At 48.9% G+C, this 20,044-nt stretch overlaps 1 protein-coding gene across 13 annotated transcripts in view; it reads left to right on the top strand.

Annotated features, from left to right (window-relative positions):
• LOC144276191 (uncharacterized) overlaps positions 1-20,044 on the top strand; it is a 76,540-nt gene that overhangs the window by 35,117 nt on the left and 21,379 nt on the right. For 10 of the 13 annotated variants that reach the window (XR_013348194.1, XR_013348198.1, XR_013348197.1 and 7 more), the window contains 4 exons: positions 9,102-9,215; positions 9,559-10,257; positions 18,112-18,225; positions 18,585-19,082. Coding sequence is in view for 8 of the 13 variants with exons in the window: in XM_077836123.1 (XP_077692249.1) it covers positions 9,102-9,215; positions 9,559-10,257; positions 18,112-18,225; positions 18,585-19,082 (1,425 nt within the window). In the remaining 5 variants the exon portion in view is untranslated. The remainder of the gene's footprint in view (positions 1-9,101; positions 9,216-9,558; positions 10,258-18,111; positions 18,226-18,584; positions 19,083-20,044) is intronic. The other 3 variants (XM_077836125.1, XM_077836128.1, XM_077836124.1) reach the window with 2 other exon arrangements.

Genomic DNA, 20,044 nt, shown 5'->3' with positions numbered 1-20,044 from the left:
AGGACTGGGTGTTCTTTATCTCCGACCATCTGCGATAGGACAGCTCCCAATCCTACTTCAGATGCATCTGTTTGTAAAATGAATTCTTTGTTGAAGTCTGGGGCTGTAAGCACAGGGTTATTGCAGAGGGCTGTCCGTAGATCCATGAATGCTTTCTCTGTGGCATCTGTCCACTTCACCACGTCTGGACCCCGGGCTTTTATCAGGTCTGTCAGGGAACTCGCTCTGGTAGCAAAATGGGGAATAAATCATCGGTAGTACCCCACCACACCCAGGAATGCCCGGACTTGCTTTTTCTGATTCAGGCGGGGCCAATTTTGGATAGTCTCTAGTTTGTTTAGTTGGGGCTTGACCATGCCCCTTCCTACAATGTAGCCAAGGTATTTAGCCTTGGCTAGCCCTATAGCACACTTGGCTGGGTTGGCTGTGAGGCCAGCTTGTCTTAGCGTGTCCAGAACTGCTTCCACCGTTCCTAAGGTGGGTAGAAAGTTGGCTAGATTGTCGGGCTCAACGGGTAGTGATCAATGGCTCCATTTCTAGTTGGCAGCCGGTGTCAAGTGGAGTGCCCCAGGGGTTGGTCCTGGGGCCGGTTTTGTTCAATATCTTCATAAATGATCTGGAGGATGGTGTGGATTGCACTCTCAGCAAATTTGCGGATGATACTAAACTGGGAGGAGTGGTAGATACGCTGGAGGGCAGAGATAGGATACAGAGGGACCGAGACAAATTGGAGGATTGGGCCAAAAGAAATCTGATGAGGTTCAATAAGGATAAGTGCAGGGTCCTGCACTTAGGACGGAAGAACCCAATGCACAGCTACAGACTAGGGACCGAATGGCTAGGCAGCAGTTCTGCGGAAACGGACCTAGGGGTGACAGTGGACGAGAAGCTGGATGTGAGTCAGCAGTGTGCCCTTGTTGCCAAGAAGGCCAATGTCATTTTGGGATGTATAAGTAGGGGCATAGCGAGCAGATCGAGGGACGTGATCGTCCCCCTCTATTCGACATTGGTGAGGCCTCATCTAGAGTACCGTGTCCAGTTTTGGGCAAGAAGGATGTGGATAAATTGGAGAGAGTCCAGCGAAGGGCAACAAAAATGATTGGGGTCTGGAACACATGACTTCTGAGGAGAGGCTGAGGGAACTGGGATTGTTTAGTCTGCAGAAGAGAAGAATGAGGGGGGATTTGATAGCTGCTTTCAACTACCTGAGAGGTGGTTCCAGAGAGGATGGTTCTAGACTATTCTCAGTGGTAGAAGAGGACAGGAGAAGGAGTAATGGTCTCAAGTTGCAGTGGGAGAGGTTTCAGTTGGATATTAGGAAAAACTTTTTCCCTAGGAGGGTGGTGAAACACTGGAATGCGTTACCTAGGGAGGTGGTAGAATCTCCTTCCTTAGAAGTTTTTAAGGTCAGGCTTGACAAAGCCCTGGCTGGGATGATTTAATTGGGGATTGGTCCTGCTTTGAGCAGGGGGTTGGACTAGGTAACCTCCTGAGGTCCCTTCCAACCCTGATATTCTATGATTCTATGATTCTAAGTGGGTTTCCCAGTCGGGGGTGTGAATAATCACATCATCCAGGTATGCCGCTGCATAACTGGTATGGGGCCGTAGGAGCTTGTCCATAAGATGGTGGAAGGTGGCAGGTGCCCCATGCAGTCCAAAAGGAAGAACAGTATATTGAAACAGACCCTCTGGTGTAGAGAATGCCGTCTTTTCTTTCGCACCTTTGGCAAGGGGAATCTGCCAGTATCCCTTTGTTAAATCAAGGGTGGTCAAAAATCAGGCATTGCCCAGGCGGTCAACTAACTCATTGATACGGGGTATGGGGTATGCATCGAATTTGGATATCTCATTCAGCCGGCGACAGTCATTACAAAACCTAGTGGTGCCATTGGGTTTGGGCACCAACACAATTGGGCTTGACCACTGTCTGTGGGTCTCTTCGATGACTCCCAGCTCCAACATCCTTTTTACGTCTGCCTTGATCTCCTCCCTTTTTGCTGCTGGGACCTGATAGGGCCTTAAAGTTACCTTTGCCCCAGGGTCTGTGATAATGTGGTGATATGCTTCGATGGTCCGGCCTGGTTTGGTTGAAAACACGTCCTGGTATCGGTTGACCATCTCAGTTACCTCCGTCTTCTGGTTTGGTGTCAGATCAGTGGATATCCTGATCTGCTCCTGCATATTATTTCCCTGGATCGGGGTCTCTTGGGCCACTACACACGCCTCTCGTTGGTGCCAAGGCTTTAAGAGGTTAATGTGATAAATTTGTTCTTGTTTCTGGCGTCCTGGCTGCCGCACCTTGTAGGTTACTTCCCCCACAGGTTCAACCACCTCATAGGGCCCCTGCCATTGGGCCAAAAGCTTGCTTTCTGCCGTGGGTACCAAAACCATCATCCAATCCCCTGGTTGGAACTGTCGGACTTTTGCCTGGCAATTGAAATGGGTTCGCTGGGCCTCCTGCGCCTTTTCCAAATGTTCCCGTACAATAGGGGTGACCCGGGCTACCGTTCTCGCATCTGCAACACATGGTCAATTATATTTCTCCCCTCATTGGGTTTCTCTTCCCAGATTTCTTTTGCAATATCTAGTATGCCACGGGGGTGGCGTCCGTATAATAATTCAAAGGGGGAAAACCCAGTTGAGGCCTGAGGTACCTCCTGGATTGCAAACACAAGGTAGGGTAGTAGGGTGTCCCAATCCTTCCCGTCTCTACTTACCACTTTCCTTATCATTGCCTTGAGGGTTTGGTTAAACCTTTCTACCAGCCCATCAGTCTACGGATGATAGACTGAAGTTCTCAGGTTATGTATATGGAGCAGCGTACAGAGGTCCTTCGTTAGCTTCAACATAAATGAGGTACCTTGGTCTGTTAATATCTCCTTTGGTAGCCCCACTCAGGCAAAGATCCCCACCAACTCTTTATCTATCGTTTTAGAGGCCATGTTCCGCAGGGTAGCGAGTAGCATAATCCAGAACGACAAGTATATATTGGTGGCCCCGGGCTGTCTTCTCCAGGGGTCCCACTAGATCCATGGCTATTCGCTCGAAGGGGATCTCTATGATGGGAAGGGGTACTAATGGTGCCCTCAAGTGGGGACAGGGACTGTGCAGCTGACACTCTGGGCAGGACGCACAGTACCTCTGCACTTCTTCATGTACTCCGGGCCAGAAGAATTGTCGCAGGACCCATGCCAGTGTCTTTTCTACCCCCAAATGCCCCCCAAAAAGATGACTATGCGCCAGACTTAATACAGCATTCTGGTGTTTCTGAGGTACTAGGATCTGCTGTACCTGCTGCCCTGTACTGGTGCAACCCGGTATAAGAGATTCTTCTTCATTATGAAGTAGGGTCCCAGTCCCTGGGTTTTCCCTTCCACAGGGACCCCATCTATTTCGGTCACCTCCTTCCTAATGTTGTCGTACCTTGGGTCTTCAGCCTGGTCCCGTCCAAAATTTCCTCTCCCGGGGCTAATCTGCCCGAGATCTAGGGGGCCAGTCTCTCTTGCCTCTACTGGTTCAGAGGCTTTAGGGTGTGGGTCAGACTCGGGTGCTTCTCCCTCCAGGGTGGCCTCCTTTTCAGCTGTTCGGGTCCGCCTACCTACGAGAGCGACCCTCTGGCTTTGGGCCAGTATTCGGGTTCCCAAGGCCTTAGCTGCCCTTCTTTCCCTTTTCGTCTTTCTACGCTGTCTGGGAGTGGAGAACAAATCTGGGGATATTTCAGAGAAGGTTGGGGGCTGACAGTCTACTGTGGATGCCTCACTACTTTCAGGGCTTCCCCCTTTCTCCAGTTCCCCTACCGGGAGTAAGTCTCCAAACCCTGGGAAGTCCCTCCCTATGAGCACTGGGTATGGGAGTTTAGGGACTACACCTGCTGCTACCTCAGTAGTGTTCCCCTGAATCTCGATTTTTTACTGGGATGGTGGGGTAATAACCAATTGTCCCATGGATGCATGTTATCCCCATACGCTTAGCCCACAGCAGCTGACTATGCTTCACGAGCTTCCCCGAGACAAGCGTGATAGCATTCCCCGAATCAATCAGTGCTGTGGTCTCTACCCCATTTAGCTTCACTGGTCTAGTGTACATATGTGGGGTTAGTGAGACCCCCACAAGGCGGATTAGGGAGCATGGGTCTGCCCAGTCCCCCAGGTTACACTGCATAGGCTCCTCGGCATTGGGACACTGTGCAGCTATGTGTCCCCACTCCTTGCAGGCGTAACGTCTGTATGGAGCCCTAGGCATTCCCCGGTCTCTTGGTTTGGGTAGTCTAACATCACGATCCTCTTCCCCCTCAGTGCTCCGACTCTTTGTGGCTACTGGTGGCCCTCAGCCCCTCTCTTTTTCCCCCTGGGCTCTCCTGGTGGCCCAGTCACCCGAGCGCTAGGGCTTGGTGCTGCTAGCGTAACCCGGGATGCTTCTTCCTTAACCGGTCGGGTCAGCTCCCTCGCCGTCCTTCGCCCTTCTACCAGCACAACAACCTCGTAAGGGGAGGGTTCGTTCTGGCTTACCCAGGCGCGAAGGTCTGGCGGTAGTCCTCTCATGTACTGGTCGATGACAAGAACTTCTAGTATCTCCTCTGGACTCCGGGACTCAGTTCGTAACTGCTTTCGTGTGAGATGGACGAGGTCATATAATTGGGACCGCGGGGTTTTGTTTTCCTGGTACCTCCACTCATGATATTGCTGGGCCCGCACTGCAGTCGTTAACCCCAGATCTGGCCAGGATCTCTGCTTTCAGCTGGCGGTAGTCTGCTGCATCCTCTTCAGGCAAATCATAGTAGGCCTTCTGGGCCTCCCCACACAGGAATGGAGCGAGGATGTCAGCAAGTTAAGGAAGTATGGGCTGGATGAATGCACTATAAGGTGGGTAGAAAGCTGGCTAGATTGTCGGGCTCAACGGGTAGTGATCAATGGCTCCATGTCTAGTTGGCAGCCGGTGTCAAGTGGAGTGCCCCAGGGGTCGGTCCTGGGGCCGGTTTTGTTCAATATCTTCATAAATGATCTGGAGGATGGTGTGGATTGCACTCTCAGCAAATTTGCGGACGATACTAAACTGGGAGGTGTGGTAGATACGCTGGAGGGGAGGGATAGGATACAGAAGGACCTAGACAAATTGGAGGATTGGGCCAAAAGAAATCTGATGAGGTTCAATAAGGATAAGTGCAGGGTCCTGCACTTAGGACGGAAGAATCCAATGCACCGCTACAGACTAGGGACCGAATGGCTAGGCAGCAGTTCTGCGGAAACGGACCTAGGGGTGACAGTGGACGAGAAGCTGGATATGAGTCAGCAGTGTGCCCTTGTTGCCAAGAAGGCCAATGTCATTTTGGGATGTATAAGTAGGGGCATAGCGAGCAGATCGAGGGACGTGATCGTCCCCCTCTATTCGACATTGGTGAGGCCTCATCTGGAGTACTGTGTCCAGTTTTGGGCCCCACACTACAAGAAGGATGTGGATAAATTGGAGAGAGTCCAGCGAAGGGCAACAAAAATGATTAGGGGTCTAGAACACATGACTTATGAAGAGAGGCTGAGGGAGCTGGGATTGTTTAGCCTGCAGAAGAGAAGAATGAGGGGGGATTTGATAGCTGCTTTCAACTACCTGAAAGGGGGTTCCAAAGAGGATGGCTCTAGACTGTTCTCAATGGTAGCAGATGACAGAACGAGGAGTAATGGTCTCAAGTTGCAGTGGGGGAGGTTTAGATTGGATATTAGGAAAAACTTTTTCACTAAGAGGGTGGTGAAACACTGGAATGCATTGCCTAGGGAGGTGGTGGAATCTCCTTCCTTGGAAGTTTTTAAGGTCAGGCTTGACAAAGCCCTGGCTGGGATGATTTAACTGGGAATTGGTCCTGCTTCGAGCAGGGGGTTGGACTAGATGACCTTCAGGGGTCCCTTCCAACCCTGATATTCTATGATTCTATGATTCTATGCCAGACCGCTGTTCTCGGGGCCAAGCCTCCCGCAGGGCTGTCCTCTCAAAGGCCAGGAGGTATGCCTCTACATCATCCTCCCGCCTCATTTTCTGCAGCCAATTGCTGGCCCACATGATCTGCATCCCATCATGGCCGCAGTTCAGTTTTGTAAGGGCCTTTACTTGGTTTACCAGTTCCCGCAACATAGCCCGGTCTTGAGCAGCCTGGTCCATCAGCAGGCGATTAGTCTCTTGCTGCAGCCGCACTGCCTCCTGTTGGGTGGCTGCCTGGACAGGAGTAGCCTCCTGCTGGGCAGCCGTGGCTTGTATCAGTGCCCGCACTACCTCCTCCACTGTGGTGAAAAAAAAAATAAAAATAGACCCTCTCCCTTTTTTCTTTTTTTTTTTTGGCCCAACACTCTCCTTCTTCCGCCACGCTGTGGACACCAGATCCCACTTGCCACACCAGTTGTGACAAAGTTCCTGCTCTACCTTGTTGGGCCTTGCACTTATTGACGGATTTGTTCGCCTTGGAGCTTCACGGCAGCCCTCAGCTTGGCCATTTTTCAGAACCCACAGTCCAAGTCGACTCCTCCTGTGTCTGACCAGGAGATGGGAGGATTTGGGGGGAACACGGGCCCGCCCTCTACTCCGGGTTCCAGCTTGGGGCCCTGTGGACTGCAGCTGTCTAGAGTGCCTCCTGGAACAGCTGTGCGACAGCTACAACTCCCTGAGCTACTTCCCCATGGCCTCCTCCCAACACCTTCTTTATCCTCACCATAGGACCTTTTTCCTGGTGTCTGATAATGCTCGTACACCTCAGTCCTCCAACAGTCCACGTTCTCACTCTGAGCTCCTCATGCCTCTTGCTCCCAGCTCCTCACACACACCAAAAAATTAAGTGAGCTCCTTTTTAAAACCCAGGTGCCCTGATTAGCCTGCCTTAATTGATTGTAGCAGCTTCTTGATTGGCTGCAGGTGTTCTAATCATCCTGTCTTAATTGTTTCGAGAAGGTTCCTGATTGTTCTGGAACTTTCCCTGTTACCTTACCCAGGGAAAAGGGACCTACTTAGCCTGGGGCTAATATATCTGCCTTCTATTACTCTCCTATAGCCATCTGGCCCGACCCTGTCACAATACTCATCAAATGCTACAGCAGCAGTGCTGCGGCTGTACTGCAGTAGTACTTCAGTGTAGAAATTAACGAGAATGATCAGAGGGATTATCCTATCACCGTAATGAATCCACCTACCCAAGAGGAGCTAACTAGGATGATGGAAGAATTCTTCCATTGACCTAGTGCAATCTGTGCTGGGGTTAGGTTGGTTTAATTATGTCACTCAGGGGTGTGGATTTTTCACCACCTGCCAGAATGATGGGTCAGTTTAACATTAGAATGGCCTAAGGGACACCTGGTAAGTGAGGAGGGTAGGGTTAGTGGGGGCGAAGGGGTGATTTGGGGGATCTAGAGCTGCCAGGGATCTCAGCCTATTATGAGAGAATCCCTGCACAGTCCCTATTGTTGTAGAGCCTGCACTCCATTCTAATCAGAGTCCACTTTCACTTTGTTTTACATATTGTCAAATATTATGATTCTCATTCTTTGCTCTCCACTGTTCAGTGCCTACCCCTCCCCCCCTCCACACACCTCTTTCCTATAAACTGTGACCCCAAACACCATTTCTGATTCCTTACATTCCTCCCAGTCACAAGGTGACTCCTTCCCTGGCATAAATATGCATTTTCTTGGTAATGTCATAAGCTGGTAATGAAACTTCTGAGGACTTCCCCCCCTCACTTCCTGCAGCAGCCACAGTCTCTCTTTGCAGGCTCCTTGGGTATTTGAGTCAGTCCCTCTTGAGATCACATGATCTTATTCTTTTCATAGTTTCCTTTTCCAGAGGAATTAGTTTGTTGCTACTGAGTTATAATATCTAATTCCCCAACCTCAACCTAGCTACTTCAGGAACTAGTTGGGGCAATCTGAAAATCATTAGCAATTATCTTTGAGAACTCATGGGGGACAGGTGAGCTCCCATAGGACTGGTTAAGGACAAATACAGTACCTGTCTTTAAAAAGGGGAGCAAAGAGGACCTGAGAGATTATAGATCAGGTCTAACTTCGACAGCTGGAAAGATACTGGAACATATTATGAAACAATCAGTTTGTCAGCACCTGGAAGATAATAGCATTTTGGGCAATAGTCAGTACAGATTTGTCAAGAACAAATCATGCCAAATCAATCGTAATTTCCTTCTTTAACAGCGATCTTGGCCTGGGGTATTACATGGAAGCAGCAGATTTGCTAGATCTTAATTTTAGTATGTCCTTTGACACAGTCCCACATGCCATTCTCATAGGGAAACTAGGAAAATCTGGTCTAGATAAAATCATTATGAAGTGGGTACAAAACTGGTTGAAAGACCATACTCAATTTTAATCTGCAGCAAGGGCGATTTAGGTTAGATACCGGGGGGGAGGGGGGAGGAATGTGACTACAAGGGTAGTTAAGCTCTTGAATAGGATTGTGGAATCCCAATAATTGGTTGTTTTTAAGAACAGCTTAGACAAACGTCTATCAGGGATGGCCCAGGTTTGCTTGTTCCTGCCTCAATGGATGGGCTGGATTAAATGACCTCTCCAAGTCCCTTCCAGCCCCACTTTTCTGTGGTTCTATCATTCTAAAACTTTCACCATGCACTGGAGGATTTTCATGCTCCTTTCCACTACACTTGACCTGCTATATTTCTGAACTTATAAAAATGTACTTTCCTGGTATCTAGCACCCCTGATGTACTCCATTCAGTGATCTCCCCATTCCTTCCTATTCCTTACTATGCTGAGCCCCGCAAGCCCATGCTCCCCAGTCCCAGTTCCCCTATGACTGTCTCCTTACGATTGGCTCTCTGTCGATAAGAAGCAGTAAGAAGGTGGCTTTCAGTTGGCTTTCCGTGATACGGAGTTGCTTTCCCTGGGCTTTAGGAGCCTCTCTGGCGGGGACTGTCCTGCTGCGTGTGCGCCAGCAGAGCGGTGGAGAGTTCTGAGCAGAGTGTCTGCACCTCTGAGCACCAGGGGAGCTAGCTCCAGAATATGAAATGAGCTGGGATTGAAAAAAGTCCATGTTCTTTGTGACAAATGTCCCATGAATTCACCTCATGTAACTTGTTTTCTGTCACCTGAGCAGGGTTCCCAGTTTCCAAACCTGAAGTGATGTCCCAGCTGGAACCAGGGGAAGAGCTGTGGGTCTCAGATCTCCAGGGCTCAGAGGAAAGAGAGATCCTGAGAGGAACCTGCCCAGGTGAGGAATCATTAGTCCAACTCAAATACTGCCTGTGGCTGAAGGAAACATATGGGATTCCCTACAAAGAATCGCTACAAAGAATTGAGAGTGCTTTGAGTTCAGGATTGTCTCCCAGCAATGTCATATCCTCAGAGCAGCTATCGCTCATGGCTTCCTACCCATCTTGGCTGACACGTAACAATAGCTGAGTTCCTAACCTCCTTTCATCCTGAGTATTGGGATGGGATGTGGAGACTGAGTTGATCCCCTTTTGGGAAGAGTTTCTGGGAATTGATTTCCTGATCTTTCCCCCCATCTCTCTAGCATTTACTTTTGTTTCCTCTCCCCTTTTCCATCCCAGCTTCTGAGGTTTCTCTCTCTGTCTCAGGAGACGATGGGATGGTGAGTGAGAACAAGGAGCAGAATCCACAGCAGGAAGATGCTGAGCACATGGAACTCCACGGGGGCTTACCACAAGGAACTCAAGGGAACATGTCCAGGAGTCGTGAAGAGAGGCAGCAGGGAAACAAATCAGGGGAGAAAGTGGGTAAACCCATCAGTTGTGAGGAAAATCTCAAGGACCTCAAGGAAACCACAGCCCAGCAGAGAATCCTCAAGGGAGAAAGACAAAACATGTGCCCTGAGTGTGGGAAAACCTTCGCTTGGCTCTCACACCTTATTAGACATCAGAGAGTCCACACAGGAGAGCGACCCTATGAGTGCGGAGAGTGCAGGAAAACCTTCTCTTGGCACTCCCAGCTTATTGTACATCAGAGAGTCCACACAGGAGAGAGACCCTATGAGTGCTGTGAGTGCGGGAAAACCTTCACTCGGCGCTCACACCTTAATGTACATCAGAGAATCCACACAGGAAAGCGGCCCTATGAATGCTGCAAGTGCAGGAAAACCTATATTCAGAGATCAGACCTTGTCAGACATCAGAGAACTCACTCAGGAGAGAGACCCTATGAATGCTGCAAGTGCAGAAAAACCTTCCCTCGGCGCTCACACCTTATCAGACATCACAGAACCCACAAAGGTGCGAGCCCTTATGAATGCTGTGAGTATAGAAAAAACTTTTCTGAGCCCTTATTAAGCATCAGAGAATCCAAAAAAGGAGAGACACGACCGTATGAATGTTGTGAGTGTGGGAAAAGCTTCATTTATTGCTCAGATATTAGGAGAGATTAGAAGATCCACCCAAGATAGACACCCTAGACGCTCTGATTTTGGGAAAAGCTTATGTCAGAGGTCACACCTTAGTTATCATCAGGGAATCCACAAGGGAGATAAACAGCATAAAATCCTGGTCTAGGGCTGACAAAAATAGTTTTTTCCTTTGATATTTTGTTACTTTCCACATGTGGCCTGTAAGGCTGTTCGTATGATTTCCTTCATTGTGGTCTCAGCTCCCCCAGGTGAGTGGTCCCGTTTTGTGGCTTTCCCTTCTTTGGGGTGAATCTCCAAATATCCTTCCAATCATAGAATCATAGAATATCAGGGTTGGAAGGGACCTCAGGAGGTCATCTAGTCCAACCCCCTGCTCAAAGCAGGACCCATCCCCAACTAAATCATCCCAGCCAGGGCTTTGTCAAGCCAGACCTTGAAAACCTCAAAGGAAGGAGATTCCACCACCTCCCTAGGTAACCCATTCCAGTGCTTCACCACCCTCCCAGTGAAAATTTTTTTCCTAATATCCAACCTAAACCTCCCCCACTGTAACTTGAGATCATTACTCCTTGTTCTGTCATCTGCTACCACTGAGACCAGTCTAGATCCATCCTCTTTGGAACCCCCTTTCAGGTAGTTGAAAGCAGCTATCCAATCCCCCCTCATTCTTCTCTTCCGCAGACTAAATAATCCCAGTTCCCTCAGCCTCTCCTCATAAATCGTGCTCCAGCCCCCGAATCATTTTTGTTACCCTCCGCTGGACTCTTTCCAATTTTTCCACATCCTTCTTGTAGTGTGGGGCCCAAAACTGGACACAGTACTCCAGATGAGGCCTCATCAATGCTGAATAGAGGGGAATGATCACTTCCCGCCATCTGCTGGCAGTGCTCCTACTAATACATCCCAAAATGCTATTGGCCTTCTTGGCAACAAGGGCACACAGTTGACTTATATCCAGCTTCTCGTCCATGGTAACCCTAGGTCCTTTTCTGCAGAACTGCTGCCTAGCCACTCAGTCCCTAGTCTGTAGCAGTGCGTGGGATTCTTCTGTCAAGTGAAGGACTCTGCACTTGTCCTTGTTGAACCTCATCAACCTTCTTTTGGCCCAATCCTCTAATTTGTCTAGGTCACTCTGTATCCTATGTCTACCCTCCAGCATATCTACCACTCCTCCAAGTTTAGTGTCATCTGCAAACTTGCTGAGGGTGCCATACACGCTATCCTTCAGATCATTAATTAAAGTATAGAACAAAACCGACCCTTGGGGCACTCCGCTTGATACCGGCTGCCATCTAGACATGGAACCATTGATCACTACCCATTGTGCCCGACAATCTAGCCAGCTTTCTATCCACCTTATAGTCCATTCATCCAACCCATACTTCTTTAACTTGCTGGCAAGAATACTGTGGGAGACCGTGTCAAAAGCTTTGCTAAAGTCAAGGAATAACACGTCCACTGCTTTCCCCTCATCCACAGAGCCAGTTATCTCATCGTAGAAGGCAATGAGGTTAGTCAGGCATGACTTGCCCTTGGTGAATCCATGCTGACTGTTCCTGATCACTTTCCTCTAAGTGCTTCAGAATTGATTCCTTGAGGACATGCTCCATGATTTTTCCAGGGACTGAGGTGAGGCTGACTGACCTGTAGTTCCCAGAATCCTCCTCCTTCCTTTTTTTAAAGATGGGCACTACATTAGCCTTTTTCCAGTCATCCGGGACTTCCCCCGATTGCCATGAGTTTTCAAAGATAATGGCCAATGGCTCTGCAATCACATCCCCCAACTCCTTTTGCACTCTCAGATGCAGCACATCTGGCCCCATGGACTTGTGCTTTCTTCTCTGAATCATCGGAGTATGAGTCCTCCTGCCTAGGATTGCGCATCAGCTCCATGTGGGTGAAACACAAATTATCTCAGTTACCTACACTGTGGTGAATATACTTGCGCCTTGTGTCTATTAACATTTTTTGTCATTAGCTAGCTCGTGTGAGCTATCCACATACAAAATCACAACTATGTTTTCTATACTGACCTGGCCCAAATATAGTAGTATGGGTTAGCTAACACATTTTCCCTTGTTCTAATCTACTCCATGTTCCCTAGTCTAGAGAAACCATTATTGTGATGCTAAAACTTTTGGAAATCATCCAACTCAATAATAATGAGACAGTGGTGAGTGAAGCAGGTTTCAGTGGATCAGAGGACAAATGCACTGGTAAAATCTGTGGTCCTAATTCTGAGTCATCAGATGTAACCTGCCCTAGAATCTCATTGTATCTGAAACGGAAAATGTCTTATACCTCTCTGAGATGTAGATTTTTCTCTCTTTCCTAAAGGCTGTTTGGTCACACAACTGGATATTAGTTTTCTTTGGCAGAATGTAGTTCAGATTTATTGAGGATTTTGAGACAAATGACCATTTACTTCAACAGTCATTTCTTCCTTTATTTATGGTTTCCTCTCACCCCCCCATGATGACATGAGGAAAGTTCAAATGCAGCTCCGTCAGCTGGAACGAATACTCCCAATTATGAGATATGCTACCAAAGTAATGGTAGTGGTTTGAAATCTTCAGTCTGAAATAGTGAACAACAGCACACCCCAAACTGTGCAACTAACTTAAGTAGCTTAATATAATCACAACGTTAAGTTATTTAGGTCAATATTATCTCAGATAATTCGGGAAAGAGTGCCACAGTAAGTGACTTGGAACTAGGCAAAATGTCCATGTATTTGGTTCTCCAAACTATTGTAACCCAGGCCCTACAGCAGATTACCATGTACTAGGTGAGATAAATGCCAAGGAAATGAGATCAGTTGCGGGACAATTAGAAGCATAGTTTCAGCCTGTGTGTGTGCAAAATGTTGTAGGAACAAGGGGATTTTGTAAAAAGGTTCTTTTTAGGTGGATTCTGGGGGGGGCGGGTCCTAAGGAATTGCTTGCTCAAATAACCCCAAATTTAAACCACTAATCAAACCCTGCATGCACACAGAGAGTAGCAAATGCCAAGACAATCCGAGCACACGTGCATTTCAGAGCAGTTAGAATACTCAACTTTTAAACAGAACATCGTGCTTAACTGTAACAGTGTCAGAGCTGGCGCTCTGCCATAATCACTTCCCAAACGCATGGAGAGTGTGACAGCTGGGCTCTTCCGCTGGTGAAAGACAGGGTGAGGTTTCTATTCAGGGGTCTTTGGGAGAAGGGAGAGCAGAGAGCGGTGGGGGGGATGAGATGATGGGGATGATGGGGATGAGGGAGCTGGTGCCTGCAGTACCACAAAGCAGGGAGCGCTGAGAGCAGGGAGTGGATGTCCTGGGGAGCGACAGGGATAGCTATATCTCTGTCGCCTTCCCAGTTTCTCTGAGTGCCTCCTGCTCCTCCCAAGGTTTCAGCCTCAAGGTTTTTCTGGAGCAGATTTCTGTAATTCTCCCTCTCCTAGACTGGGCTCTGGGCTACCATACCCAGCATGTCAACTGTGCTTCCCCAGCATGTCAGGCTGAGTGCAGACACCTTTGGGAGCCTGGGATCAGTGGTGTGCAGTGACAAACACCACTTTAGTTTGAAGAAGGCTGTTTTATTTTGCAGCAGGGTAAAAGAAAAAGATCAAAAGGATTTTAAAATAACAAATAGTCTTCACCCCTGTGTCCCACATAAAGACTTCCCATCCCCCAGTGGTCAGCAAGGCAAGTCTAAGTTCTTCAAACACCCCAGCAGGGTTCTCTTCTTTCTGTCTGTACCCTAACAATCACCTGAGGAGCCATGCCCCCCAGAGACCCAGTCCATTTGATCTTCTGGTCCTGTTAGCCTAAGCCAGGTCTGTAAATTGGCTGGAGCTAGGTGGCAGAATATTCAAAGCTAATCATTCTGATATTGTCTCTTAACAATCTTTAAGGGTTTACCAAGTTGTGGCTCATCTTGAGCCATTCTTCTTCATAGAATCATAGAATAACAGAGTTGGAAGGGACCTCTGGAGGCCATCTAGTCCAACCCCCTGCCCAGAGCAGGACCAATCCCCAACTAAATCATCCCAGCCAGGGCTTTGTCAAGCCTGACCTTAAAAACTTCTAAGGAAGGGGATTCCACCACCTCCCTAGGTAACGCATTCCAGTGTTTCACCACCCTCCTAGGGAAAAAGTTTTTCCTAATATCCAACCTAAATCTCCCCCACTGCAACTTGAGACCATTACTCCTTGTCCTATCATCTGCTATCACTGAGAATAGTCTAGATCCATCCTCTTTGGATCCATCTTTCAGGTAGTTAAAAGCAGCTATCCAATCCCCCCTCATTCTTCTCTTCCGTAGACTAAACAATCCCAGTTCCTTCAGCCTCTCCTCATAAGTCATGTGTTCCAGACCCCTAATCATTTTTGTTGCCCTTCGCTGGACACTCTCCAATTTCTCCACATCCTTCTTGTAGTGTGGGGCCCAAAACTGGACACAGTACTCCAGATGAGGCCTCACCAATGTCGAATAGAGGGGAACGATCACGTCCCTCGATCTGCTGGCAATGCCCCTACTTATACACCCCAAAATGCCATTGGCCTTCTTGGCAACAAGGGCACACTGTTGACTCATATCCAGCTTTTCATCCACTGTCACCCCTAGGTCCTTCTCTGCAGAAACTGCTGCCGAGCCATTCGGTCCCTAGTCTGTAGCGGTGCATTAGATTCTTCTGTCCTAAGTGCAGAACTCTGCACTTGTCCTTGTTGAAGCTCATCAGATTTCTTTTGGCCCAATCCTCTAATTTGTCTGGGTCCCTCTGTATCCTATCCCTGCCCTCCAGCGTATCTACCTCTCCTCCCAGTTTAGTGTCATCTGCAAACTTGCTGAGGGTGCAATCCACACCATCCTCCAGATCATTAATGAAGACATTGAACAAAACCGGTCCCAGGACCGACCCTTGGGGCACTCCGCTAGATACCGGCTGCCAACTAGACATGGAGCCATTGATCACTACCCGTTGAGCCCGACAATCTAGCCAACTTTCTACCCACCTTGTAGTGCATCCATCCAGCCCATACTTCTTCCCTCTACTTCTTTTCCTTGCAGCCCCCTATTAAAGTAAACCAGAATAGTCAAACAGTAAATAACTCAGTGTCCAGGCCAACACACAATATTCATCATAATTACACAGCATCTCCAACTCCACCACAGGGGGTTGGAGAAATAGGACTAGGGGCTACAGCTGCACAGCAGCAGTGCTGGAGCTCTGCCACAGCAGCACGTCAGCAGAAACGTTCAGTAGAGCAATGGGACAGATTCTCCCATCTCCGTAGTTTATTCACTTCCCCAAGAGGTGCTCGCTAGGTTGACGTAATAATTCTTCCATTGACCTCGCACAGTCTGCGCTGGGGGTTAGGTTGGCTTAATCATATCACTCAGTGGTGTGGATTTTTCACCCCTCAAGTGATGGGTCGACTTAACATTTGAGTGGCCTAAGGGACATCTGGTGAGTGGGGTTAGTGGGGGGAAGGGAGGGATGGTTCGGGCAATTGAGAGCTGCAGGGGATCCCAGCCTGTTAGAGGAGAACCCGTGCCCAGTTCCCCATTGCTGTAGAGCAGGGGTGGCCAACCTGGGGCTCCGGAGCCACACGCGGCTCTTCAGACGTTAACATGCGGCTCCTTGTCCAGGCACCGACTCCGGGTCTGGAGCTACAGGCACCAATTTCCGATGTGCCGGGGGCGCTCACGGCTCACCCCCTGGCTCTGCCCCAGGCCCTGCCCCCACTCCACCCCTTCCTGCCCCCTCCCCTGAGCCTGCTGTACTCTCACTCCCTCCCCCGCCCGAGCCTCCTGCATGCCAAGAAACAGCTGGTAGGGAGGTGTGGGGAGGGAGGGGGAGGTGCTGATCAGCGGCACTGCCAGTGGGTGGGAGGCTCCGGGAGCAGTGCGGGGAGAGGTGCTGATGAGGGGCTGCTGACATATTACTGTGGCTCTTTGGAAATGTACACTGGTAAATTCTGGCTCCTTCTCAGGTCACCCCTGCTGTAGATCCTGCACTTCATTCTAATCAGAGTCCACTTTCACTTTGTTTTACATCATCTCAAATATTATGATTCTCATTCTTCTCTCTCCACTGATCAGTGCTTACCTGCCCCCCCCCAACACACCTATTCCCTACACACTGTGACCCCAGCCACCATTCCTGATTGCTCACATTCCTCCCAGTCATAAGGTGGCTCCTTCCCTGCTATAAATGCACATTTTCTTGATGATGTCATAGGCTGGAAATCAAACTTCTGGGGACTTGGAAGGTCTCGCTCCCCCCTTCCTAGCTGCAGTCGCCACAGTCTCTCTTCCCTGCAAGCTCCTTAGATCTTTGAGGCAATCCCTCCTGAGATCACACGGTCTTATTCTTACTTTTCATATTCTCTTTTCCAGAGGAATTAGTCTGTTGCTACTGACTTACAATATCTAATTCCCCAACCTCATCCTAGGTACTTCAGGAACTAACTGAGGCAATCTCAGCACCATTAACAATTATTTTTGAGGATTCATGGAGAACAGGTGAGATCCCAGAGGACTGGTGAAGGGCAAACATAGTACCTGTCTTTGAAAAGGGGAGCAAAGAGAACAAGAGAAATTATAGATCAGTCAGTCTATCATTGAGATCTGGAAAGATACTGGAACATATTTTTAAACTATCAGTTTGTCAGCACCTGGAGGATTATAGCATTATGATTATAGCATGGATTTGTCAAGAATAAATTATGCCAAACCAACCTAATTTCCTTTTTTGATAATGTTATTGGCCTAAGGTATTACAGGGAAGCAGCAGATTTGCCTTATCTTAATTTTACTACCTCCTTTGGCACAGACCCACATGCCATTCTCATAAGGAAACTAGGGAAATGGGGTCTAGATGAAATTATTATAATAATGGGTGCAAAATTGGTTGAAAGACTGTACTGTATCTTAATGTATTGCAAGGACAACTTAGCTTAGGTATTAGGAAGATAATTGTGACTACAAGAGTAGTTAAGCTCTGGAATAGGATTCCAAGGGAGATTGTGGAATCCCCATCGTTGGAAGCTTTTAACAACAGTTTAGACAAATACCTCTCAGGGATGATCTAGGTTTCCTTGTTCCTGCCTCAGTGCATGGGCTGGATTAAATGACCTCTAGGAGTCCCTTCCAGCTCTACGTTTCTGTGATTCTGTCATTCTATAACCTTCGTCATGCACTGGGGGATTATCATGTTCCTTTGCATTACACTTGACTCGCTATATTCCCTAACTTCTCAAAATGTGCTTTCCTGATCCCTAACATCCCTGACATGCTGCACTCAGTGATCATCTCACTCTTTCCCATTCCTTACTGTGCTGAGCCCCACTGCACTCAGTGATCTCCGCACTCTTTCCCATTCCTTACTGTGCTGAGCCCAGCAAGCTCATGCTCACCAGTCCCAGTTCCCCTATGACTGTCTCATTCCCTTGGGGTCTCTCTGTCAGTAAGAAGCAGTTCCAAGGTGACTTCCGCTTGGCTTTCAGTGATATGGAGTTACTTTCTCTGCATTTTAGGAGCCCCTTTGATGACAAGTGTCTGACTGTGTGCACGGCATCAGAGCAGTGGAGAGTTAATCTCATTATAAGCAGAGTGTCTGGCACCTTTGATCACTGGACAGTTAGCGCCAGAATTTCAGTGTTTTAAAATGAGCAGGGATTAAGAAAAGCCATGTTCTTTGTGACAAATGTCCCATGAATTCACCTCATATTACTTGTTTTCTGTCATCTGAGCAGGGTTTCCAATTTCCAAAGCTGAGGTGATGTCCCAGCTGGAAGCAGGGGAAGAACTGTGGGTCTCAGATCTCCAAGGCTCAGAGGAAAGAGAGATCCTGAGAGGAGCCTTCACAGGTGAGGAATCATTAAACCAAAGAAATACTGTTTGTGCCTGAAGGAAACAGCTACCAAGACCTTTTGAGCTCTCTGAGTTCAGTATTGTCTCCCAGCAGGTGTCATATAGTCAAGGCAGACATTGCTCATGCCTTCATACCCCTCCTGACTGACACATGGCAATAGCTCACTTCCTAACCTCCCTTCATCCTGAGTGTTGGGATGGGATGTGGAGAGAGAGTTCATTCCCTCCTCTCTCCCCTCTGGGGAGAGTTTGGGGGAATTCATTTCCTGATATTCCCCCCCATCTTTCCAGCACTTCCTTTGGTTTCCTATTCCCGTTTCCATCCCTGCCTCTGAGGTTTCTTTCTCTGTCCCAGGAGACGACGGGACAGTGAGTGAGAACAAGGAGGAGAATCCAGAGCAGGAAGATGCTGAGCACGTGGAACTGCACAGGGAATTATCTCGAAGAACTAAAGGAAACGTGTCCTGGAGTCATGAGGAGAGGCAGCAGGGAAACCAGCTGGGGGAGAAAGTGGGCAAATCCATCAGTTGTGAGGAAAACGACCTCAAGGGAACTGCCACCCAGCAGAGAATCCTCAAGGGAGAGAGAAAAAACACATGCTCTGAATGTGGGAAAACCTTCCCTCGGCGCTCACACCTTATTATACATGAGAGAATCCACACGGGAGAGAGACCTTATGAATGCTGTGAATGCGGGAAAGCCTTCACTCGACGCTCAACCCTTATCAGCCATCAGAGAACCCACACAGACGCAAGACCTTATGAGTGTTGTGTGTGTGGGAAAACCTTCACTCGGCACTCAGACCTTTTCAGACATCAGAGAATCCACACAGGCGTGAGCCCCAGTGAATGCTGTGAGTATAGAAAAAACGTTTTTCATAGAGAAGCCTTTATTAATCATTAGAGAATCTGCAAATGGCAGAGACCCTATGAACGTGAGTGTGGGAAAACTTTCATTGACCGCTCAGACCTTAGGAGACATTAGATCAGGGGTGGGCACACTTTTTGGCCTGAGGGCCACATCGGGGTGCGAAAGTGTATGGAGGGCCAGGTAGGGAAGGCTATGCCCCCAAACAGCCTGATCCCCATCCCCTATTCGCCCCCTCCCACTTCCTTTCCCCTGACTGCCCCCATCAGAACTCCCGACCCATCCAAACCCCCCTGCTCCTTGACTGCCTGCTCACAGGACCTCCTGCTCCAACCCGCACCCATCAGGACCCCACCTGCTATCCACCCCCCCTGCTCCCTGTCCCTTGACTTCCCCTCCACCGACCCCTAGCCACACCTCTGCCCCCTGATAGGCTCTCCCGGGACTCCCCACCCTATCCAGTCCCCCCTGTTCCCCATCCCCTGACCGCTTCCCCCGCAAACCTCCACCCCATCCAACTGCCCCCGATCCCTGTCCTCTGACTGCCCCCCAGGACTCCCTACCTTTTATCCAACCGTGCCGCCCCCACCCCATTACCATGCCACTCAGAGCAGCAGGAGCTTGTAGCCCCACTGCCCGGACAGAGCCAGCCACACTGTCCGCAGAGCGAGCTGAGGCTGCGGGGGAGGAGGGACAGCAGAGGAGGGGCTGGGGGCTAGCCTCCCCAGCCAGGAGCTCAAGGGCCTGGCAAGGATGGTCCCACGGGCTGTAGTTTGCCCACCTCTGGATTAGATGATCCAAACAGCATGGACTCCCTATAGACGCTCTGAGTGTGGGAAAAGCTTCCATGAGAGGTCACACCTTATTTAGCATCAGAGAAGGCCAAAGGGAGATAAACACCATAAAAATCTTCTCTAGGGCTGATAATAAATAGGTTTTGTTCTTTAA

The sequence above is a fragment of the Eretmochelys imbricata genome, chromosome 16 (assembly GCF_965152235.1).
Source record: "Eretmochelys imbricata isolate rEreImb1 chromosome 16, rEreImb1.hap1, whole genome shotgun sequence".
NCBI lineage: Eukaryota > Metazoa > Chordata > Testudines > Cheloniidae > Eretmochelys > Eretmochelys imbricata.
Note: the sequence above shows the minus strand (reverse complement) of the source record. Positions and strands in the feature narration are given on the sequence as shown.